We start from the raw sequence: 23071 nt of genomic DNA, 5'->3' as shown, positions 1-23071 counted from the left end.
ATCTAGGTCAGGCACCTACGGAATGTGCTTAAAGATGCCGCGTGACATACAGAAAGGGTTCCGTGACTGGTAGCTGCTGTAACAGGATGAGCGTAAGTGAAGTACTAGTGTCTACCCGACTTCTAAGCTTCAGTCCAAGTTTTGCCACCTGTCAATGCCTCGTCCAGAAATTCTGATCTCATCATCCCAAGAAGAGACCTACTGTTATTAGTTTCTCCATAGAAATCCATTCTCTTTTGAATTTTTGCATTTCTTAGCACTTAGTGCTTACATAGGATAAGATTCTACACAGGTGACCTGGCATTTGAAGGAGAGCACTTTTAATTCCTGCAACCGCATTGACAAATGGGGAGAAGGTTGGCAGTGAGACAAGGAAAAAAGAGAGGAACAATGAGGAAGTCAGTCTCTGGGCAGGCAGCAGCGCTTTGCCTGGGGAATCTCCCTGTCCAGAGGCCTCTGCTGGTCTGTGCCAGGGTCGGAACATTCACTCACGTGCATGTAAGTCTTGGCTTGAGAGCACTCAACCTAGCATGATGGTGGGCTCTGGGAAGAAAGAACCAGCACCAGCTAGGGCCAGTGGTAAGAAAAGAAATCCTTGGGGCCGCCCGGAGGCTAAGTGGTTAAGTCCGCTTGCTCCACTCTGGCAGCCCAGGGTTTCACCAGTTTGGATCCCTGGCAGGGACATGGCACCGCTCATCAGGCCATGCTGAGGCAGCATCCCACATAGCACAACCAGAGGTACCTACAACTAAAAATACACAACTATGTACTGGGGGGCTTTGGGAAGAAGAACAGAGGAAAAAAATTGGCAACAGATGTTAGCTCAGGTGCCAATCTTTAAGGGAAAAAAAAAGGAAGAAAGAAAAGAAATCCTCTAATCGGAAATGGGTTTGTTGTGGTTCTTCATAAATGTGTATTTAAAAAGTCATTTATTAGTTGTCTACGTCAGGATAAACCCACAACTCTCAGCTTTGCTCTTCCTGGTAGACTCTCACAAAGAGAGAATACAGAATACAGGTGCCTCCTTTCATGGTGCCTCAGGTTATTGCAGATATTGCTTTTTTTTTTCTCACAAATTGAAGGTTTGTGGCAACCCTGTGGCAGGCAATCTCTTGGTGCCATTTTCCAACAGCATTTTCACTCTGGTCTGTGTGTCACATTTTGGTAATTCTCACAATATTTTAAACTTTTCCATCATTATTATATTTGTCATGGTGCTCCATGATCAGCGATCTTTGATGTTACTATTGTAATTGTTTTGGGGTACCACAAACTGCATCCATATAAGACAGCAAACAATTAATAAATGTTGTCCATGTTCTGACTACTCCACTGACTGGCCAGTCCTCCATCTCTCTCCCTCTCCTCCAGCCTCCCTATTCCCTGAGACAGCAATATTGAAATTAGGCCAATTAATAACCTTACAATGACCTCTAAGTGTTCAAGTGAAAGGAAGAGGCACACCTCTCTCACTTTAAATCAAAAGCTAGAAATGATGAAGCTTAGTGAGGAAGGCATGTTGAAAGCTGAGACAGGCTGAAAGCTAGGCCTCTTGTGCCAAGCAACTAGCCAAGTTGTGAATGCAAAGGAAAAGTTCTTGAAGGAAATTAAAAGTGTTACTCCAGTGAACACACAAATGATAAGAAAGTGAAACAGCCTTCTTGCTGATGTGGAGAAAGTTTTAGAGGTCTGGATAGAAGATCAACCCAGCCACAACTTTCCCTTAAGCCAAAGCCTAACCCAGAGCCAGGCCCTCACACTCCTCAATTCTGTGAAGGCTGAGAGAGGCGAGGAAGCTGCAGAAGAAAAGCCTGAGGCGAGCAGAGATTGGTTCCTGAGGTTTCAGGAAAGAAGCCGTCTCCATAACATAACAGCACAGGGTGAAGCGGCAAGTGCTGATGCAGAAGCTGCAGCAAGTTCTCCAGGAGATCCAGCCAAGATCATTAATGAAGGTGGCCACACTGAACAGCAGATTTTCAATGTAGATGAAACAGCCTTACATTGGAAGATGCTTCATCTAGGACCTTCATAGCTGGAGAGGAGAAGTTAATACCTGGTTTCAAAGCTTCAAAGGACAGGCTGACTCTCTTGGTAGGAGCTAATGCAACTGGTGACTTTAAGTTGAAGCTGGTGCTCATTTACCATTCCCCCAATCCTAGGGCCCTTAAGAATTACGCTAAATCTACTCTGCCTGTGCTCTGAAAATGAAACAGTAAAGCCTGGATGACAACACACCTGTTTAAAACATGGTTTACCCAATATTTTAAGCCCACGGTTGAGACCTACTGCTTAGAGAAAAGATTCCTTTCAAAATATTACTGCTCATTGACAATGCACCTGGTCACCCAAGAGCTCTGACGAAGATGTACCATGAGATTCATGTTGTTTTCACGGTTGTTAACACAACAGCCGCTCTGCAGCCCATGGATCAAGGAGTAAGTTTCACTTTCAAGTCTTATTATTTAAGAAATACATTTCTTAAATATAGCTGCCATAGATAGCAATTCCTCTGATGGATCTGGGCAAAAAAATTTTAAAACCTTCTGAAAAGGATTCAGCATCCTAAATGCCATTAAGAATATTTGTGATTCATGGGAAGAGGTCAAAACATCAACACTAATAGGAGTTTGGAAGAAGTTGATTCCAATCCTCATAGATGACTTTTAGGGATTCAAGACTTCAGTGGAGGAAGTAACTGCAGATGTGGTGGAAACAGCAAGAGAACTAGAATTAGAAGTGGAGCCTGAAGATGTGACTGAATTGCTGCCATCTTGTGATAAAAGTTTAACGGATGAAGAGTTACTTCTTATGGTTGAGCAAAGAAAGTGGTTTCTTGAGATGGAATCTACTCCTGGTGAAGATGCTGTGAAGATTGTTGAAATGACTACAAAGGATTTAGAACATTACATAAACTTAGTTGATAAAGTAGTGGCAGGGTTTATGAAAACTGACTCCAATTTTGAACTAAGTTCCACTGTGGGTAAAATGTAATCAAACAGCATTACATGCTATAGAGACATCATTTTGAAAGGAAGAGTCAATCAATGTGGCAAACTTGTCTTATTTTAAGAAAGTGCCATGGCCACCTCAACCTTCAGCAACCACCACCCTGATCAGTCAGCAGCCAGCAACAGCAAGGCAAAACCCTCTGCCAGCAGCAAGACTATGACTTGCTGAAGGCTCGGATGATGGTTAGCAATTTTTAGCAATAAAATATGTTTTACTTAAGGTGTGTACATTGGTTTTTTACACAGAATTATACTGCACACTTAATAGGTTACACTATAATGTAAATATAACTTTTGCATGCACTGTGACTTGCTTTATTGCGATATTAGCTTTATTGCGGTGGTCTGGAACTGAATCCGCAGTATCTCCAAGGTCTGCATGTACAGAAACTCGTGCCCAGGATGGTCTATGAAAACTGCTGCTTGATCTACGTGTGGTTCTGATTCAGAGCAACTCCACGGCTGTAGGCTTGAGAGAGGCCATCCATTTTCCTGTGTGTGTGAGCACATGTGATTTGTTTACTTTGCAAAAGACTTTGTCTTTAGTTTATTTAGTCCCTTCATTGAATTTTTATTCCTTTCAAGTTAAAATTTACCTTTGAGGGGGCCAGCCCAGTGGCACAGTGGTTAAGTTCACACATTCTGCTTCCGTGGTCTGGGGTTCGCCAGTTCGGATCCTGGCTGCGGACCTACACACCACATGTCAAGCCATACTGTGGCAGGCATCCTACATATAAAGTAGAGGAAGATGGGCATGGATGTTAGCTCAGGGCCAGTCTTCCTCAGTAAAAAGAGGAGGATTGGTGGCAGATGTTAGCTCAAGGCTAATCTTCCTCAAAAAAAAAAAATTGCCTTTGGGAAATCACATTTTCATTTTACAAAAATCTTTCCTTTTTGGTTATCTCCCACATAAAAGTAAAACCACTACATGGGTTTCTATGTATGCAATATACATTTTCCACCTCTCTGGATTTGCTGACCTCCTGCCCGGAAGCATGTTTACTGTGAGGTTGGATATTGAAGGCCACACCCGTGCTTGAGCCTCACCACTTTGTCCCTCCCTCCCTCTACCTGGTCCTCCTGTGGGGGGGGGGGTAAGTTGCTTCGAACAGGTGAGGCAAACTGGCTAGAGAGCACCTTGGTTTGTGATGCTTTGAGGCAATTATTTCTCTTCAGCAAAACCTGGAAGAGAAACCAGTGCTGGTGCTATTTAGAACCACATAAATGGATTTCATTATAAATGAGCAAGCATTAGTAACTTATTGCTTTGAACAAAATATTTATACTACTCTTGAAAATGCAATGCCTGGCACATAATTGCCCAATAAATGCTTGGATGTTAGTGAATAACTGAGTGAAAAGAATACAGCTGAATTCTCCCAGCAGCAATTCTCCTCCTAGTCCACGGCCGACTAAGCACTAGTCTTCTAGCCCTTCCATCCTTGCCTGTCTGGATCTCTAGCTTAAATATTTTGAGTAAAATGGCCCCTTGGGTTAAATAATAAATTTAGTCAGAAATCAAACAAATCACAGATTTAACTGAAGTGCCTATTTTATACAATGGATTGAGAGAATTCCTCCAAAACAGGCAAAAGTTTGTATATAAATACAACCTGAATTTTACTTTTATTTTTATTTTTTTGCCTTTTGGGGTTATCACAGAAGCTTTCTCCATTTTTTCTGCCTTCAAAATGCTAGATGAAAAAGAAATTGGTTAATTAGGCAGATAGATAGAAAGAAGCATAGTGCTGGAGGAATAAGAAAACCCCAAGCTGTGTGTGGCTTTCCTGAAAAGTGAGGCGGCTGGTTGGTCTCTATCTGATTCCCATGGTACCAGCCATCTTGATCCTGCCGCATTCACCCACTGGGAAAGAATCTTCTTTCTCTTCCAATAGCTAGTAATTCCAGCAACTCCTCGTGTCTGTATTTCCCCAGGCTTCTCTGAGAATGTTCAGCAACAACAAAATGGCTGCCCAGCAATCTCGAGAGAATAGGTAGGAGAGGCCTGGCTCTGGGCCTGGGGAGATGGGGGCAATTTTCCATGGAACCCTTTGCACTTGTGTGGCCTGTAGGTGGCGGAACTGGGTTGCATAGGTTCCACAGATGAACGATGGGTCTTGAGTGTTTGTGCTCTTGCCTGAAAATGGCTGTCAAGAGTTAAGCAACAGAGAGGTGTCACAGTTAGTACCTGACTATTAACCTCTTTTTCTTTCCTAGGGAATGCAGTCGGATTTTTGGTGAAGATGGTCTGACGTTGAAGCTCTTTCTTAAAAGAACTGCTCCCTTTTCTATTCTGTGGACTTTGACTAATTACCTGTATTTACTGGCTTTAAAGAAGCTGACAGCCACAGATGTCTCTGCTCTGTTCTGTTGTAACAAAGCCTTTGTCTTCTTGCTGTCGTGGATCGTGCTGAAAGACAGGTTCATGGGCGTGAGGGTAATGGCACACTTGATTCAATGCGTGAGGCCGCCCTTAACATAAATCCTGGGCGTCAGGAGAGCTGCTTTGTTTCATGGACTTTCTGTAAAACTTTTCCCATTGGTTCTGAGTACGAATTGGAATTTGAAGATGCATTAAGATGCCCAGGCAGTTACAACAACATGAAAGGACAAAGAGATTGTTTTCATTGGGCAGTCTGCTAATTTCAACAGGAGGCACTAAAACTAAAGGGAAAATAAGTTCTTTTTTTAGAATTAATGGTGTGATCAACGCCTTCTTTCCTCAGGAAAGAAGAATCTGAGAAAATTAGCCACAGTAAAGATTATGATTTGCTTTTTTCCGATCAATATGTGTTGGGACAACTCCCTCGTGCTTTTTTCTTTTTGCCCCCAGAGATAGATTTAATTAATATTGGTATAAGCAGATAAAATTACCAAACAGTAATTAAAGTCACTGGTGATGGCACAATGCTGTTAAAAGTGGCTATATATCTCGTGTGACTAATCTAGAAATGGAACTGAAAGCAACAACTTGTCCTTTTGGGTACAAATCCTTAATTGAACTGTATTAAACTTCCAACCACTTCAGTTCTGAGTTTATTCCTTTCAGAAGTAACATAGATTTAAAAATAAATTTTTTTGTATGCTTGTTCTGTTAGATTGATTGAAAGCCATGCTGCTTTAAGGAGCCAGATCTCACTCATGTAACCTGGCATGCTCCCATGATGAAAATATTGAGAAAATCATTCTTTAGAAGGTCCAGATAAATAGCTTTTTCTCAGAAGATAAACGCCACACAATTATTGTTCTCTGAAAGAGATGTCCAAGATTGGATTTGAAACATACTTTGCTATCAAAATATTGCTCTATTTGCAATGATTCCGGGGTCCTTGCCTCCATAAATGCTGAAATTAATGTCCATATTAGAGAGAGAGTTTACGATAGCCATTAACCCTGAAAACTCTTTTTTTAAATAGCCCATTAACAAATTCTGGTTGTATCTTTGGAGATGCTGCTCAGAAATTCAAAACTGAAGCTTGACATGAGCAAGAAGTAGAAAGTCATTGTAGAAGATAAGAAAGTGATTCAGTCCATGATATCATTAAAATATACCCAGATGTGGTATCACACTCTCCACCAGCTGATCTTAGATTTGACCACCAAAGGGCTTAGCATCATGTTTCTATATGTGGACCATTGATGCTGGCTGTCAGCATTAGGTACCCTGACAAGTCCTTGAGAGCAGGGACCTTCCCAACATTGCTCACTGCTCCATCAGAATGGGCTACATAATTTGTGGGGCCCAGTGCAAGAAGAAATGCAGGGCCCCCTGTTAAAAAAAAATTATTAATAATTTCAAGATGGCAACAGCAAAGCATTGAACTGAGGTTGGGGCCCTTCTAATCATGGAGCCCTGTGCAACTGCACAGATCATATGCCCACGAAATCAGCTCTGCCTCTGACTCCTAGAGTAGACAGGGGACAATCAATAGATATTTGAAGATATAGTGAATGAACTCATGCGTATGAGATCACTCTCTTTTCTATCTACTACCCCCGTGGATCACCCATGAGAATTTGAAGGGCCTTGTCAGAAGAGGGGGAAAGAGAGGAGATTTAGGGGCCTTTCTGTTCTTTTAGTGGCTCTGAACACCAAAGGAAATATACATTTACTATTAGATTTACCAGTGAGAAATCAATTGTATCAGAATGAATATACGCATTTAACCATGAAAGTTACTGATGGAAGAGGTCATATCAAAAGAAGTTCAATATTTATTTGAGCTCTTTTAGGGAAAAAAACTCAGCTGTATAACTTGTATTGAAATCACAGATTTAGGAAATCTGCCTAGAGGCTATAAACCAATGCCTCTCTAAAACTGGCCCCCAATAAAATGTCCACATCCTAATGCCTGGAACCTGTGAATGTGACCATATTTGGGAAAAACAGTCTTTGCAGACATACTTAACTTAAGGATCTTGCAGAGAGGAGATCATTCTGGATTATCTGGGTGGCCTTAAATCCAATAACAAGTATCCTTATAAGAGACACACATAGGAGAGACACACAAAAGAGAAGGAGGTGATGTGGCCACAGAGACAAAGACTGGATTGAAGTAGCCGCAAGCCCAGGAAAGCCAGGGCAGCCACGGAACCTGGAGGAGGCAAGGAGTGTATTCTGTCCTGGAGCTGCCATCGGGAGCGTGGCCCTGTGGGTTCTGAATTTCTGGCCTCCAGAACTGTAAGAGAATAAATTTCTGTTGCTTTTAGTCACCAAGTTTGTGGTAATTTGTTACAGGAGCTTCAGGAAACTAACACAGCATCTGGGACTAATAAGACCTGAGAGAATGAATGTTAAGTAGCCAATAAGTGCCAGCCCTGGTGGTCTAGTTGTTAAGATTCAGCGCTCTCACCACCACAGCCCAGGGTTTGTTTCCTGGTCAGGGGACCACATCACCCATCTGGCAGTTGTCATACTGTGGTGGCTGCCTGTTGCTGTGATGCTAAAAGCTATGCCAGTGGTATTTCAAATACCAGCAGCACCACCCATGGGGAACAGCTTTCAGCAGAGCTTCCAGACTAAGACAGACTAGGAAGAAGGACCTGGCTACCCACTTCCAGAAATATTGGCCGTGAAAACCCCATGAAGAGCAGCAATAGCAGCAGAGGATCAAATGATACAGTGCAGGAAGGTGAGAGGATGGCCCAAAAAGACCGGTCAGGGTTTCACTCTTCTGGACACAGGGTCTCTAGGAGTCGGAATCGACTCCATGGTGCTAACAGGAAAGGCAGTAAGTACTTGTTAATAAGTATACACATAAATTAAGACATCATAAATGGCACAATGGTAAGCAATCATGTCAGACATGCTGGTAGAAGTCAGATATTTTTTGATTTAAATGACAGGAAGTGTTCCGCTTCTTACTGTGAAACATTAGAAAGTGTTTAATGCAATGTTCCAGAAGAATGTCAAGGTGTAATTTTAATGATGCCTGTAATCAGGCCGTGGTATATGAGAAGCACCAAAACATATTCAGCATTTTGCTGTTTCACAATATCAGCAATTCTTTCCCTCCTGAGACATGCTGAGAACGTGTATAATTAGGTCATTTGAGAAATTAAAGGAGGGCAAATAGAATACTGACAACATAAATGCAGCTTTTATTGCCGACGTCCATAAATACTCTAAAGCGCAGCCTGTAGATGGCACCCTGCTTGGATTACTCTTTTTTTCAAAATAGTTGAAGGGTTGCTTCCAGTCATCAAATTAAAATTTATACTCTTGACTCTTCTAAGGCTTTGGTAGTTTAAAAGCAGATCATTTGGGATTATAATTCTCATTGCTTGAGACGAGAATGATCGCATTTAAGATGAACTCTATGGCCTTCTCTACTTCTATTTTTCATGTAAAAATAACAGTATGAGCAGAATGAGGGATGCTTGACATTATCATATCAGTAAATGTGAGTTTATCTGGAATACTAGTTGGCCAGAATATCAGCAATGTTCACATAAAAACTAATTATGTATTATGAATAACTTGTTAAAAATATTTTGTTTCCTTGGACTATTTATTGAATTACAGATGAAAAGGTAATGCACCGTACATTTAGTTTTCTCTTATGAAATCATTTCAACCAATTTGCCCATAAACTTCGATGTGTTAAAAAAACTCTTTCATGAGTAGTTGCTTATAGCCGATGTATGGTCATTCCACGGAAATTAGTAAACTTCTTTAAAAGATCATATTTTTTTTAATTGCAAAAATGTTGGTGAGACTCCAACTCTTGCAGCTTTGAAGATGGGTGTTTTTCCATCTCTAGGATCCTGTCTTTTTTACTAAAGTTCTTAAACCCGTGAGCACCAGAGAAACCATTTTAAGAAAAACATGTTCTCCTCAAAGAAAATGAGCCGCTGGCTGGGGTGTTTTCTCTGTTGCTGGCATCTATTTTGCTCCAATGAAAAGTAAATGTCAGACTAGAAAGTTAAAACCCTTTCTTTCAGATCCTGTCCCACTCTTATTTTTTATATTATTAATTGAAATTTTTCTTTCATTTAAAATTTCCTTGAACATTCAGAGAAAATTGATGGATGGTGAGTAGTTCAGCAGACCCCAACTTTTTTTTTTTTTAGCAGATTTAGGAAATAAATTCGTGTCCCTTCAGCTTGGCACCCATGTATTTTTTAGCTGTAATTGGGTCCCTATGCAGTTAACTTCCCAAACTGTGGCTCTTTTGGAGACTTTCAAAGATCCACCAAGGACCAACTAGAGTATATCAGTTACACTGAATCTTTTCATTGCTTGAACTGCACTTCTCTGAGTTGAAATTGGGCTCCAGAGCTCTCTAAATCAGGACTGTGGAGCTGAGCTACTGCTGATTAGTGACAATATTACATATTTAGATAAGATTCAAGATCATCTCTTGTTTCCATCTTGCCTTTGGTTGACATTTATGCAGTAACTGTTCCTTCGTATGCAGTGCGGAATCCTCTATCCAGAATCTTCATGCTTCCTGGAGGAGGTAACAGAGGATGGGTAGTGAAACTCACCACTTTCATTCCCCTCTTGGCAGGAAGATGACTCATGAATACAGAGAAGAGAAATCTGGGTTGTAATGGCTCTCCAATTTTATGCCCACAAGGAATCCATAACCCCCTTAACAAGGTGCAGTCAACAACTCTGCTTTATCTTCCACACACACTCGTCAGTCTTTCCTTATGGGATTTCTTTCCTTTTCCATCCTGGTTTCCCTTTGAGATCATTTTCAGATGGATTTTATTTATATAAAAATAGATGTGTCTGAGGGGCAGGGGGGTGGGGGTAGGAATCTTAGTCTGAGGCTCTGTACCCCTTGGCTTTGACCTGTCCTGGGGATCACCCTCATCCCCCTCACGCACACGCAGTATCTGAATGTCTAGAGACTGCTCACCTCTTTCATTTCGCACACTTCAACTCTTGTCCAGTTTCATGGGTCTGAGTAAGACAGATGGTTCTTCTTCATGGAACCTTAAATGTAGCATGTGGATAAATTTAAAGATTCTGTATAGCCATGATTCCTTGAAAATGGACTCTGTCTAAATATACTCAAATAGAACAGGATGATCATCAGTGCAGGTCTCATAGCCAAGCTACTAATGTGTGTCCCATCTTCAGCTGCTGACGTTTAGTCTTGAACGTGAGTACAGCCCTGCCCCCGGCAGCTGAGCTTTGAGGGCCTCCATTGTAGAGTCAGCTGTAGGTATTGTGAAGCAAGGGTCCACTGTGAGTCAATGAAGCTCCCCCATGCTCCACCCAGCTTCAGAAACAGACTTAACCACAAGGTAAATTAAGGAAAGATGTTTGGTTACAATTAGAAAAAGAAGTAATTAAAGGTTCATCTCAATATCCTGAACCCTAAGAGCTGGTATTGTCATGTGAATAATAATTCTAGAAACCATTTGTCGATGGGAAACACAGTGAATGCAAAGAGACTGGTAAACCCTCATGGAGATCCAGAGAAGGGCCAGGCTCTTGTGGATTTTGAGGGCCTGAGCCAAAAGAGGAAAAAAAGGAAGATACAAGAAAACAAAATCAGCCAAAAGCCATGTGCTTCTCTAGCCTTTATCTGGACAAACTAATTCTTTGAGAGGTGAAAGAAACCTAGCTTTCATGGTCACAGGTGGTAAATAGCACAGTGGGGTCACCTTTAGAGGCCGCTTTAGGAACAGGCTCAAACAGCCTCATGGTCCCCTCTGATTGGCCCTGATAGGCTCTCAGAGGGGCCTAGGCCTGCAGAGGAAGGCAACTGGCTCAGGTGATGGCGTTAAGTGGCATGCTGGGATGATGGGCGAAACAGATCTTCTTCCTCAGGACACTCACCCCAGGTGGGCACACCGTAATGTGAAAGGACAGAGAGGTTTAGAAAGTTAAAAATGAGGCATTGGCACTCCTATGGTCACTAGGTTTACTAACATGCTAACCCAGATCAGATTCAGGTAATGGTAGCAGTGGGTTTTCCTTCTTATTTAGACACGGCTGGTGGGCTGTGGAGCTGGAACTGGAATGGGTGGTGAGGCCACGTTTCTCCAAATCCAAGCAGGTGGTGCCATGAGATGGTGCATTTTCATCAGAAGAGTCCCTCATGGATGCTAATGTTCTCAGAAGCATTTTTGTAGTTGTCACCACGAGGATGTGCAAATATGAGCACTTCTGACACAATATTTAAGGCACAGGCTTCCTGCTGACATATTTCCAGTGTCCTGAGCCGGAGAAGAGTCATTTTATGTTTTTCTTTTGAGAAAAACAGAGTATTAATACTTCCTTGATGACTGATTAATTCTGAAAAGGCAAGTGACTCAGATCTGTGTTTAGGTTATCATTTTCTGGAGATTTGCACAGTGTTTCCTCTGCAGTTAAGCAATGGTGCCAAGGAGGGCCACTGTGGGATCATCTGAGTGACCGCTCCAAATAAGCCTTCCACCCATTTTCCTGCAGTTTCTAGATTAGCTGAACTCCCTTCTCTTAGTTCCAACTGTGTAGATAAGAAACATATTGAAAATTTCTTAAAACATGGCCCTAGAGAATTGTTCTATCAGATGGTTGTGAAATTTAAATAAAAATGTGGAAAATAGTTTAACTTATCTCTTCCCCCAAGGAAACCTATATAACCTGTAAATTATTAACCTATAAATTACCATTTGTACCATAGAGAAGAATTTTTCTAACGTCTCAAATATTCAGATTTTCATGCTTTTAGAACTTAGCTAACAGCATTGTCTGGCCCCCTGACGTGAAAAATGCTTCTCTCCATGAAGGCAATTGAAAGAGACACTGGTGTAATTGATATGTCACTTCAAGTGCTCTAGGCTGATATTTTCACAAGCACTTGAATATAAAATGTAATGGAGATCTTAAGAGGCTCATCATGGTTATAATGTTGAATTGCTAGAAAATTATCTTTGTCCATATTCAATTCCTATCTTAAGAAAACTTACAATCGAAATATTGTGCCTATATATTTTTACTAATGGATGTCTCAGAAAAGGGCGAGTTCCCGACTAAGGCCATATCCTGGAGCTAATAGTATTAAATGATCATCATTTTCCAGACAGTATTTTTGTTTTTGCCTTTTTTTTTTTGGTATGGGCTGTTTGTTTTCATAATTTCCTAACCCCAGAATTATATATTATATACAATTGCCTAAACTCAGAAATTATAAATTATGGAATAATTTTAATAATTTTAAATATGAAACAGCACATCATGCTGAAGTTCATTAGGCTTAACACTGCGTTCTATTAACCCTGTCTTGGAGAAACAAACTGTTTATTTGACCAAGAAAATACAACTGATGCTTGCCCAAAAGAAAGCAAATATTAATTTAAATTTACTATCCTACAAGGTCAGTCTTATGAGGGAAACCTGTTGGCACACTTGAATACTGTAACCCATGAGAGTTATGGAAATACAAAAACAAGCCAGAAAATGCCTGTGTCTAATGTGCCCTTTCATTTCTCTGAAATCAGACTGCCCAAAGAATTGTTGCAAATCCCTGGCTGAACCGTAAATCCCCAAATCAAAGAAAATGATAACCCCTATGTAATTTCCAGGGCTAGATAACCCCTTCGCCATGTTTATTTATGAGTCTATTACTTCTTGTTTGGAAAATTCCTTTGCGACTTCATAGTGTGTGTATTAAATTCCATTCCCTATAGTTTGAGGCAGAGTCTGACTAGAATGCACGCCTGGCAGCTTTAGAGGATGGATATGCACTCAGCAAGAGAAACGCCTCCCATCAAGCAGCCGCCCCGGAGAAGGCTTTATGAAGACAGTTTTTCACTGCTGACATGTCAGCGTCTGTTCTCAAGTACTCCTGCTGTTTTTCATAAAAGACGCTTTAGTATGGAGCTGGCTCTGAAACCAACTGTGCGCTTGCTTTTGGTGGTCATTAACAAAACAATTGCTTTAGCAGCATCTAAATTATGTGTGTCATTGTTATCACACTTTGCACTGGCCTAGAGCGAGTCTACAGTTATGTGTTAAAGATCTAGAGTTTGCTGTCATAAATATTTCGCTGATAATGTTCGCAAGAGCCCCCCAAAAATCACATATGTACAAAAGCTATCTACAGAGGAATTGACTTACTGGGGAATACTCAGAACTGAAGCCTAACAAAATTAATGGCCATGTGTGTTTAAATTTCTCACAAAGGTCTGTGTAGATTTTAAAGTCAATGAGACTATTTCACTAGGAAGTGACTTATTGTTCCCTATTCCAGGGTTATCTTACATGTACTGTAGCTTTGACCTGTTTTCCAGTAGAACCAGTTCAAGATAATTAAAGAAATAGATTCAAAGCAGCATTTCACTAAGGGAGCGGGCTTCTGTTTTGAATATACCAAGGATCATGTCAATTTACAGTAAACCATTAATATTTCAATCAAATTATGAATATTTCAGTTATGCAGTTAATTGAATGAAATTATCTTTCTGTGGTTTAATTTGCATGTAAACAAAAAGAAGAACTGGCCTCCATTTGACATTCCAAGTGACAGTGCAAACTCGGCTCACGCCTTATGGATCACTCTGAGAGATTATTCACTTTTTTTCCCCTTGGCCTGAAATTTGCCTCTTAGCTGCGTCAATATGGTGTCTCCCCAGTCAAGTCCTGCTTGTGTGGAGAGCTTCAGACACATGCACTGATCTAAAGAGCTCATTAAAATGTATGCTGAATTGTTTGAAGAAAGAGAATACAGTACGGATGAAAATGCTTAGAAGTGACTTCCTATTAAATTTATTTCACTAATATGGGTATTAATCTCTAGGAAGTTGAGATAAAAAGCTAAACGAAAATTACTAGCCCTCAATTAGTGTGTGAGCTGCTTTTATGTTCTCTGACTGGAGGTCTCATGAGCATACTGATTTCTTGTTAAAACTGACCCTTCCTACATTTAAACATGATGTATAGGAGGTAGCTGGGTTTGAGGAAGCATTTAACGACTCTCATGAAGTCTTCAATTGCTTGCTCTAGGATATGAAAGCATCAATTTTTTTATTTCTTTGCTTTCTCTTCGACAGATAGTTGCTGCAATAATGGCGATCACGGGCATCGTCATGATGGCGTATGCAGATAACTTCCACACTGATTCCATCGTCGGAGTGGCATTTGCCGTGGGCTCAGCCTCTACTTCTGCGTTATATAAGGTATGCTGTGCACTTTTTATGCAGTTAACTGTCATTCGTAGCTTAGACAAGTAATAAAGTAAGGAAGGACAAAGAAAATCTTTGCTAGAAAAAAATAAGATAGTTTAAATAATAATGAGTACTTGCTGCACGCTGGACACTTACCAGAAATTTTCACCTGTGTTAACACACCCTTATGAAGCATAGGTAACCATCCTCGCTTTCCAGATGAGGAAACCGAGGCTTTGAAAGACTAAGTAATTTGCCCAAGGTCATACAGCCAGGAAGTGATAGAGCCTGGATTTAAACTCTGGCCAACCCCAAAGCCTGCGCTCCAGCCCCAGCCCCTCACAAACCATGGAGCAGCTGTAGCGGGGCTGAGGAAGACCTCTCCTCTCTTGATGTTTCTTTACTTTAACTGTCCATGGTCATTATTTTAACTCCAATGAGGTGTTCAAAATAATGAACAACCTTGAGAGCTGAGCATTTGCTACATGTTAACCCCTTGCCACAGGGGCTCATGTTATGGGCAAAACAAAGAGGCCCTTCTCCTCTCTGATGGGTGCTCTGAGTCTGCACTGTGTACTCACTGCTCTCTCTCCACTGGAGCTGCCTGTCATCAGTGAACATTCTATTCAGAGTCATCGCCCCTGACTTCAGAAGTGAGTACTAACAGAGCAGATCTAAAAGGTTATTCCCTAAAGCTCCACTTTTCAGAGCCAACTTTCTGGATGTAGCTAAAGGCCTGCTCCACTTTCACCTCTCTCGCTGTTTCAATGAGAAAATGCTCTCTGAAAGGCAGAAAATGCCCTTTGCATCCCTCCTGGATGCCTGTTCTGATTATTCACCAACACTGCGGCTCAGAGGGCATTGAGTCTATATCCATATTGACATTTCCTGGCCCATTGATTCTGTGACAAGCTTGACAAGTGTTCACTCAATCGCCGTTAGTGTCTAACTTGCCCCCAACTGAGACTCCACTGACATGTCTGATCTGACCAAAGACTAGCATGTGCTCGGCTCTCTTGATTAAGTCTCTCAAGAGAAAAAATAACAAGTTCAGTTGAAATTGAAAGCAATAACTGGAATTGCTATGTGACTGGGATGGCTATGTTATAGAGAGAATTCTCCTGACCATGTTACAGATGTATTCACTCTGGGAGTGGTAATATTTGCTGACATGCACAAAATCATATGTGCACCATAGAAAAGATCTGCTCCATCCTACATTGTTCGAGGATTAATATAGGAAGCAGAGGGGTTAAAAAGCCAAGAAATATGGACTAGAGACCTGACTCCTCCCCAGCCTGATGTGTGACTGTAGGTGAGCCGTTCACATATCCTTGTCATTTTTCTCTGTACACAGATTTATAATCCAGAAAAAAATGTTTTAATCTAGAGAATAAACATAGTATTTGTGAAAATATTTTAAGCTCAGAGATAAAAGCGTTGATAAATCCAAAGCATCATTATTATTTCTCTCAGCAAAATAATGGCAGGCTCTCCCTGTCCAATTTATTTTCCAGTATCTGTCAAAATAAGGGTGAAATGAATCCCATGCTTGAAGGGAAGAATTGATGGCATCTCAATCCTAGAAGTTTTTCTGGGCTTGTCTGCACTCTTATTTATCATTCACCCATACCCCTCACTGATGGTGGTGCTTGACACAGTGTACGGTCCCCCAGCAGTTTTCAACACCATAAGGAGTTCATTTTCTGGCATTTGCTCGCGCATATGAAGGCTACAGGGCTTTTTAATTCCTTATCTCAACAATGCATTAGGTGCCATGGCGATGGCAGAGTAAGAGAAATGGAGGATTAGCTCTGGGCTGGTGAGTTCACTGTGTAGAGGAATAGAACTCACCTTTCTGACCCAGCTCTCCAACTGTGTGGCTTAAGAGTCTCTTTCCCATTCCAGGTTTTGTTTAAGATGTTTCTTGGAAGTGCCAACTTTGGGGAAGCCGCACACTTTGTCTCCACTTTGGGTTTCTTCAATTTGATCTTCATCTCCTTCACCCCGGTCATCTTGTATTTCACCAAGGTGGAGCACTGGTCCTCTTTTGCAGCTCTGCCGTGGGGCTATCTCTGTGGGATGGCAGGGCTGTGGCTGAGTAAGTGGTCCCAACTTGCCTTCCACTCCCTTTGTCACTCACCTTTTCTTGGTTTAAATTATCATAGTAGGATTATTCCCTCAGGTACCTCTGTCCTCTATTTCCCAAACTTACCTAAGATTGGTTAATGGTGAGAAGGTTCTTTGTAGGCTATTTCTTGATTAGATCAGAGTTATCCAACTGGTATGTCTCCCATGAGTTAAGGTGTGAGCCGGAGGCCCAGGCCACTCTCATCACCAGTGGTCTCCGAGCAGCATTGTCCATTCTGCATGACGGACTGTATGATGTTATTGTGTTCCATGCACAGTACGTCACGCAGAGGGAGAGAGGGAATGGTATGTTCAAGCAACTCGAAGTGGATCCAAATGGCTGGAGCACTGAGCGCAGGGAGAATGGGGAGGGAAGTAGGAGATGACATTCAGGAGGGAAGCAGGTCGTGAAGGGCCTGGAAAGCCATGTTGAGGGGGTTGGATTTAAAATCCACTTAGTAATCTTTAAGCAGGGAGGTGACAAGCTCACATGTGCATTTAAACAGCCCCCTGTGGCCGTGTGTGGAGCACAGGTTTGAGATAGGAAGCCCTCATTAAGCAAGGGAAGAAGCAGAGTGAACTTGGTGGCTATGCCTGATAAGGAGGCTATGCCTACCTAGTAGACGACCAGTAAAAAGTCACCTGGAGTCTTTTTAATGTCCTGTCTCCAAACTCCCCATAACTCTGGGGCTGTCTGCTTCACCTGAGCAACCAGGGGGCTCCCCCTTTCAACTATGTTGTCGCTGTCACTTGATGTGAGAGGAACTGAAAAATAACAAGCCTGCTCTTCTCTCACCAAGCAGTCAAACAAAAATCACCACCCAGTGACTCAGCGTCTCTTCACTCAGGATCGCATCATTTTCGCTCTGCTCCTCTTTCCTCAGACTTCCTAAGGATGGCCCCCTCTGCCTGTTCCACGTTTACCCACCACATTCAACCTGCAGGACCTCTGCCAACCCTCAGTTGACCTTCTTTATCAATGTGACGTAATCCGAAACATAATCTGAAACAGCACTGCAATTCCTGGGAGAAAAAAATGCCCTTATTGCATTCCCACATAGGCATTGAGTCCCCTTTTTCTACTCTGGCCTCAGCACTTAAGGGGAGGTCTTACACGAGACAAGAAACCTTCAAGGGAAGGATCAAATGCTAATTGTTAGTCCTTTGAGTTCTACTTCTGAAGCCCAAAAATATGTGGTTATGACCCCTCATAACCTCTGCTGAATTGATAGAAACCAATAGCCCTGTTTCCGTAAGACTAAAACATCCTAATTAAAAATGCCTAGTAATTTCCTGGCCAAAAACAATGTAACTGGGAACAAGCATAACCAAAATTTCACTGGCTCTTGGCCCCAGCTGTGTTCACGTGATCTCCAGCTTACCGCAGTCGCCCTCTGCCCGCGTGTATCCTTTGGCGAGTCTAATACATGCTCCTAAGCAAGCCTGCTCAGGCTGGGCATCACCATGCTAGCTGGACACTGGAGTTCTCCACCAGCAGCGTGGTCTGCACACTCCATGAGAGCCGCTCCACCAGGCCCACCCCAGGGCCCTACAGTCCTCACTGTGCCAAAGCTGCTGTCTGACACAATGAGGAGATAGCCTCTTTCCTGACTGGGTCACACCCCCTGGTTTTCACAACCTTCAGTGCTCCTCCGTAACTACAGCTTCTATTGCTTAGGTTCACGTTGCCTCACTCCTCTCAGGTTGGCCTTTCAGGCAGTGCCTTTGCCCAAATGCAGGTCGGCCTCATCCACTCAGCTGACTTATTTGAGTCCCACTTGAACTCCGGCTAGGCCCCAGGCCACAGATAGCATGTTGAATGATATATTCTTGTCCTTAGGTTGTCAAAAGAGAATGTAAGCATTCCATCCAAAGAACTAAGGAAAAACAGACAACACATTTTGGTAAAGCCCCCTGATTCTTATTGAGTGAGAAGGTCTCAGTTCTCACCCGAGTACCAATACTTTCATTCAATCTGCTAAAATCTTCAGTCCAGCCAATCAAATCACAGATGGGGTGTTGAGCAGAGTCTGTGCTGCATTTATCAAATCCCTGACGTGTTAGAATGTGCCGTATTTGCTTTCAGGGATCTGAGGAGAGAGTGGAGGTGCCCACTGCAGCCCTGCCCTGAAGGAGGAGCAGTTATTAACTTAGAAGCCCCTCTCGCTTGATTGCCGCTACTATTGTATGAAAATGATGAAGGAGCCCAAATCTTGTGGAAGTCAAACCCATTGTCTCTAACTACCAAGCTCAAGTGACTCCAGATAACTAAGTTAGAGAGCTGAAGTAAAGCAAGAACTATGGATAACAATAGAAGAATAGACATTGTCCTAACCAGAATTGTTCTAGAACTATCTTTGGTTCTACACAGATATGGGCAATGTAGTTGAGTCATTTCCATAGAAATCCTCTCTGAATTGAGGACCTTTTGTAGTTATTAACACTCATCTCTCTGACCCCTAAAAACATTGGATTGAAATCTGTTAAAGTAATGCTATGTAATTTACAATTGTTTTTCTTTTTGAAAATCTGTATTTTTGTAGAGGGCAGATGATTGTTTTAACTAACTTTATATTTAACCAAAAAGGTCCAAATATATTAATTAAGGGGTATCAAGTTACACCTTCTGTTGGTTCTGTGGTCCTGCCACAAATCAGGATGTGGAAAAGGCTCCTGGGGGTCGGTGAATTACATTGAACACACCTTTGTGAGCCCATGTGATGCTCATCGCAAGAGAAGAGGATGAAAAGGCATAGGCTGTCCAGCATAGGATAGAACTTCCTTTAGGCAGTAACACTAGAGCCTTTTAGTCATGCGGGAAAATGGCATAATATCGCAAAGTAACAAACTGATAAAGCCCAGATTCAATCGATTGCCTGCTTTCGCCTTCTGGCTGGCCCCAACCTACCTTTATAGTGCTAACAAGTGGTGAAGTGAAGTGATTATTTCACCTCTTTGCATTTCCTCCGTACCCCTTTGCCAGCCAATTGGCAGGAGATTAGGGAAGCCAGGGTGGCAGAGGAGGAAAAAAAGATTACGCCTTATTCAGGTGCGATAATGCTTGCATCCATCTCCAGAATTACAGGATTAATTGACCAAAGGTGCAAACAGTCAGAAGGCATGTTTAACGAAGACATTGATTCTTTTACATTAAGAAGAAAAGAGCCTAGCCTACCAACTCCCTTCATCCTGTCCATCCTCCTTTACTTGATAGCCTTCAACATCCTGGTGAACGTGGGCGTGGTGCTGACGTACCCGATCCTCATCTCCATTGGGACAGTGCTCAGCGTTCCTGGAAATGCAGGTACGGGTGCGGTTTGACACGTGCACAGTAAGTCTCCTGCTTGTGTTTGTTTTACACCCTCGGTTGTTTCTTTGAGCAGTTGTGAATTATGTCCCTTGCCTGGGAAGATGTTTTTAAATATCATGAAGGTGGCAGACAACAGAATAACTATGCAGCAGATTTTAAATTTGCAGCCACAAACACTGTTTTCACTTGGTCGTGCTTTCAGAATTAAACACCAAATGTATCATTTGGGCTTCATGTAATCTCCCTGACAACCTAATTTTGTGGTATTTTTAGAGGAAGTCCCGAGGAAACAAAAGGCATCCCAGCATAGGACTCGCAAGTAAACGTCACTAATGAAAGTGTGGGAAATGTACAGGGTGTTGGCTCCCCATCAGACTATCCATGGGGAGCTGCAGAAGCTTCTCCCAGGGGCAGAGCAGATGGCCCTCTGGGACAGATATAGGAAGAGCAGTTTGACTCCCTTCAGGGACAAGGGGAGAAGCTATTTTTCCAGGATAATCTTTCTAGTGAAAGCTGTCAGTGGAACAAGTAATGAAAGTGGGTTATCTAGGTGACTGTACAGTCCTTCTAACTTTAAAATTCAATGTTTCCAAGTCTTAGGTAATCTCCTTTCTTTGCCCCAGGACAATCAGCAAATGTTTAGTGAGCACTTACTATGTGATCAGGACTGTAGGAGAGACAGGAAAAAAAAAGTGGCATTATATAAGAAGCTTTCACTGAATTTGGAAAACAAGACCAACATACATGAAATAACAGAACTCTACAAAGTAATTTATTAGTAAATGCCAAATTGTGGGAGACAGACTCCAAGGACTATAAGATATTCAGAGGAAAGGAACATCAGGGAGGAGTGGAGTTATCAAGAAATTCATTCATTCATCCATGGATTCATTCATTCATTCATTCTGAGCGCTTGGTGTATGCCAGGAACTGTGCTAACATTGTTGATAGATGCCGCCTGAATAACACACTCCCTGCTCCCAGGACCATGTAGTAGAGAGAGGGAGACAAAAGGAAATGAGTAATTACAGCCTAGAGAGAGAAGTGCTTTGCTGGAGGGATGGACTGAATGCTCTGCGAGCACACAGGAGGGGCACCCAAGGCAGCTTCCTGCAAGAAGCCTAAAGGGAGAGACCTAACGAGGGTTTCGCTGGATGATGTGGACATGAGGAGGAAGGGCATTCCATGCAAAGAGAACAGCATGTGCATGACCCACAATTCCACTGCTAGGTACATACCCAAAAAAAATGAAAACAGGGACTCAAAAAGACACGTGTGAAAGTGCATGGCAGCCCTGCTCACAACGGCCAAAAGGTGGAAACACCCAAATGTCCGTCAACTAATGAATGGATAAACAAACTGCGATATATACAATGAGATATTATTCAGCCCCAAAAAGGAGTAAAATACTAATACAGGCTACAACCTGGATGAACTTTGAAAACATGATGCTAATGAAAGAAGCCAGGCATGAAAGGTTGCATGTTGTGTGATTCCATTTAGATAAAATATCCAGAATACGTAAATCCATAGAAACAAACAGCAGATTGGTGGTTGCCAGGGGCTAGGGCGTGGGGGTGGGTGCTGCTTAATGGATGCAGAGTTTCATTTTGAAGTGACAGAGATGTTTTGGAACCAGATGGAGGTGGTGGTTGTACAAAATTATGAATGTACTAAATTCACTTTTAAATTGTTAATTTTAAATTATGTGAATTTCACCTCAATTAAGAAATTTTAAAAGAACAGCATGTGCAAAGAACTAGACATTAACAGGCTTGGCTCATTTTAAAAATCTTCAGTGGTCCAGTGAAACTGGGCAAGGGTGAAGGTGTGCAGAGGAAAGTCTTAAGAAATAGAACTGCAGAGGTAATTAAATCAGATCACGTGAGCCTTGAAGGATAAGTATGATATAGACAGAAGGAAGAGAAAGCAAATGAAGGGAACAACATAGGTAATGGAATAGAAAAAGGAAGATGAGCTTGAAAGAACAAGGGAGACTTGGAAATCTCTGGAAGTAGCAGTGACTTTGTTCATGTGTTTTCAAAGCAGCTTAGAAACAGCCATAGACTGTGTCTGACTGGGTATTTCTGCCCTAGCTGTGGATCTCCTGAAGCAGGAGGTGATATTCAATGTTGTCCGCCTGGCTGCTACCATCATCATCTGCATTGGGTTTCTGCTGATGCTATTGCCTGAGGAGTGGGATGAAATTACCCTGAGATTCATCAACAGCCTGAAGGAAAAGAAGAATGAGGAGCATGTGGATGACATCACTGATTCCAGCGTACACCTGCGAAGCAGGAGCAGGGCCAATGGGACAGTGTCTATCCCACTGGCTTAAAGAGGACAGACACATTTTGAATGCACGTGTATGTATATTCTGTGAATATAATAAAATTTTCTCACTACCAGTACACTCAAATGACAGTATTAACTCTGAATTTGGATAAGTTATATGTGAAATAATGCCAAAATAAAAGTTTACATTTCTATGCTTATCAAGGAACTGGTATAAATAATCATAATAAATTTTTTTATTAAAACATTTTTAACTTGCTCTATTTCTTCTGTTTTGGGGGTTTTCCCCCTTATTCACCAAATTTCCTGGAGACATGAGATTCTGTTAAGTTATTGGCTTGTCGTTACCATTTCTCACCTGGAATTGAGAGCTTTTTGTTCCATCAGAGAATGTTGCATAAGAGGAAACCACAAGAAAAAGAGACACACCTTGTATATATGTAAGTCCAATAAGAACCTTAAACTTGAAAGCTGGAAAGTAATTAAATATCAACAGTGTCTTCTATCCACAAGACCCACACTAGGAACAATGAAGGTGTGAAGATATAGAGGACCCATCAGTACTTTCAATGTGCTTACAGTGGTAAGAGCCTATGAGAGTTTACAAATATCTCTAATATGAGGCAGACATTTGAAAAGGGCACAGTGGGTATGGAGAGGACAGCTGTTACCAGTCATCTCTAAAGTCCCTCACCACCAAGCTTTTTGAAAGAGTTGT

The 23071-nt window shown here is 41.9% G+C and overlaps 1 protein-coding gene across 5 annotated transcripts in view; it reads left to right on the top strand.

Moving 5' to 3' along the window:
* Positions 1 to 22603, top strand: part of SLC35F4 (solute carrier family 35 member F4) — a 239394-nt gene extending 216791 nt beyond the window's left edge. For 2 of the 5 annotated variants that reach the window (XM_044773645.2, XM_070513685.1), the window contains exons 4-8: positions 5226 to 5445; positions 14505 to 14630; positions 16527 to 16719; positions 19963 to 20052; positions 22155 to 22590. In XM_044773645.2, coding sequence (XP_044629580.1) covers positions 5226 to 5445; positions 14505 to 14630; positions 16527 to 16719; positions 19963 to 20052; positions 22155 to 22396 — 871 coding nt within the window. In that variant the 3' untranslated portion in view covers positions 22397 to 22590. Of the gene's footprint in view, positions 1 to 5225; positions 5446 to 14504; positions 14631 to 16526; positions 16720 to 19962; positions 20053 to 22154 lie in introns of all 5 variants that reach the window. The other 3 variants (XM_070513682.1, XM_070513684.1, XM_044773646.2) reach the window with 3 other exon arrangements.
* The last annotated feature ends 468 nt before the right edge of the window (positions 22604 to 23071 follow it).

This window comes from Equus asinus, chromosome 7, assembly GCF_041296235.1.
Source record: "Equus asinus isolate D_3611 breed Donkey chromosome 7, EquAss-T2T_v2, whole genome shotgun sequence".
NCBI lineage: Eukaryota > Metazoa > Chordata > Mammalia > Perissodactyla > Equidae > Equus > Equus asinus.
This window is presented reverse-complemented; position numbering and strand designations above follow the sequence as displayed.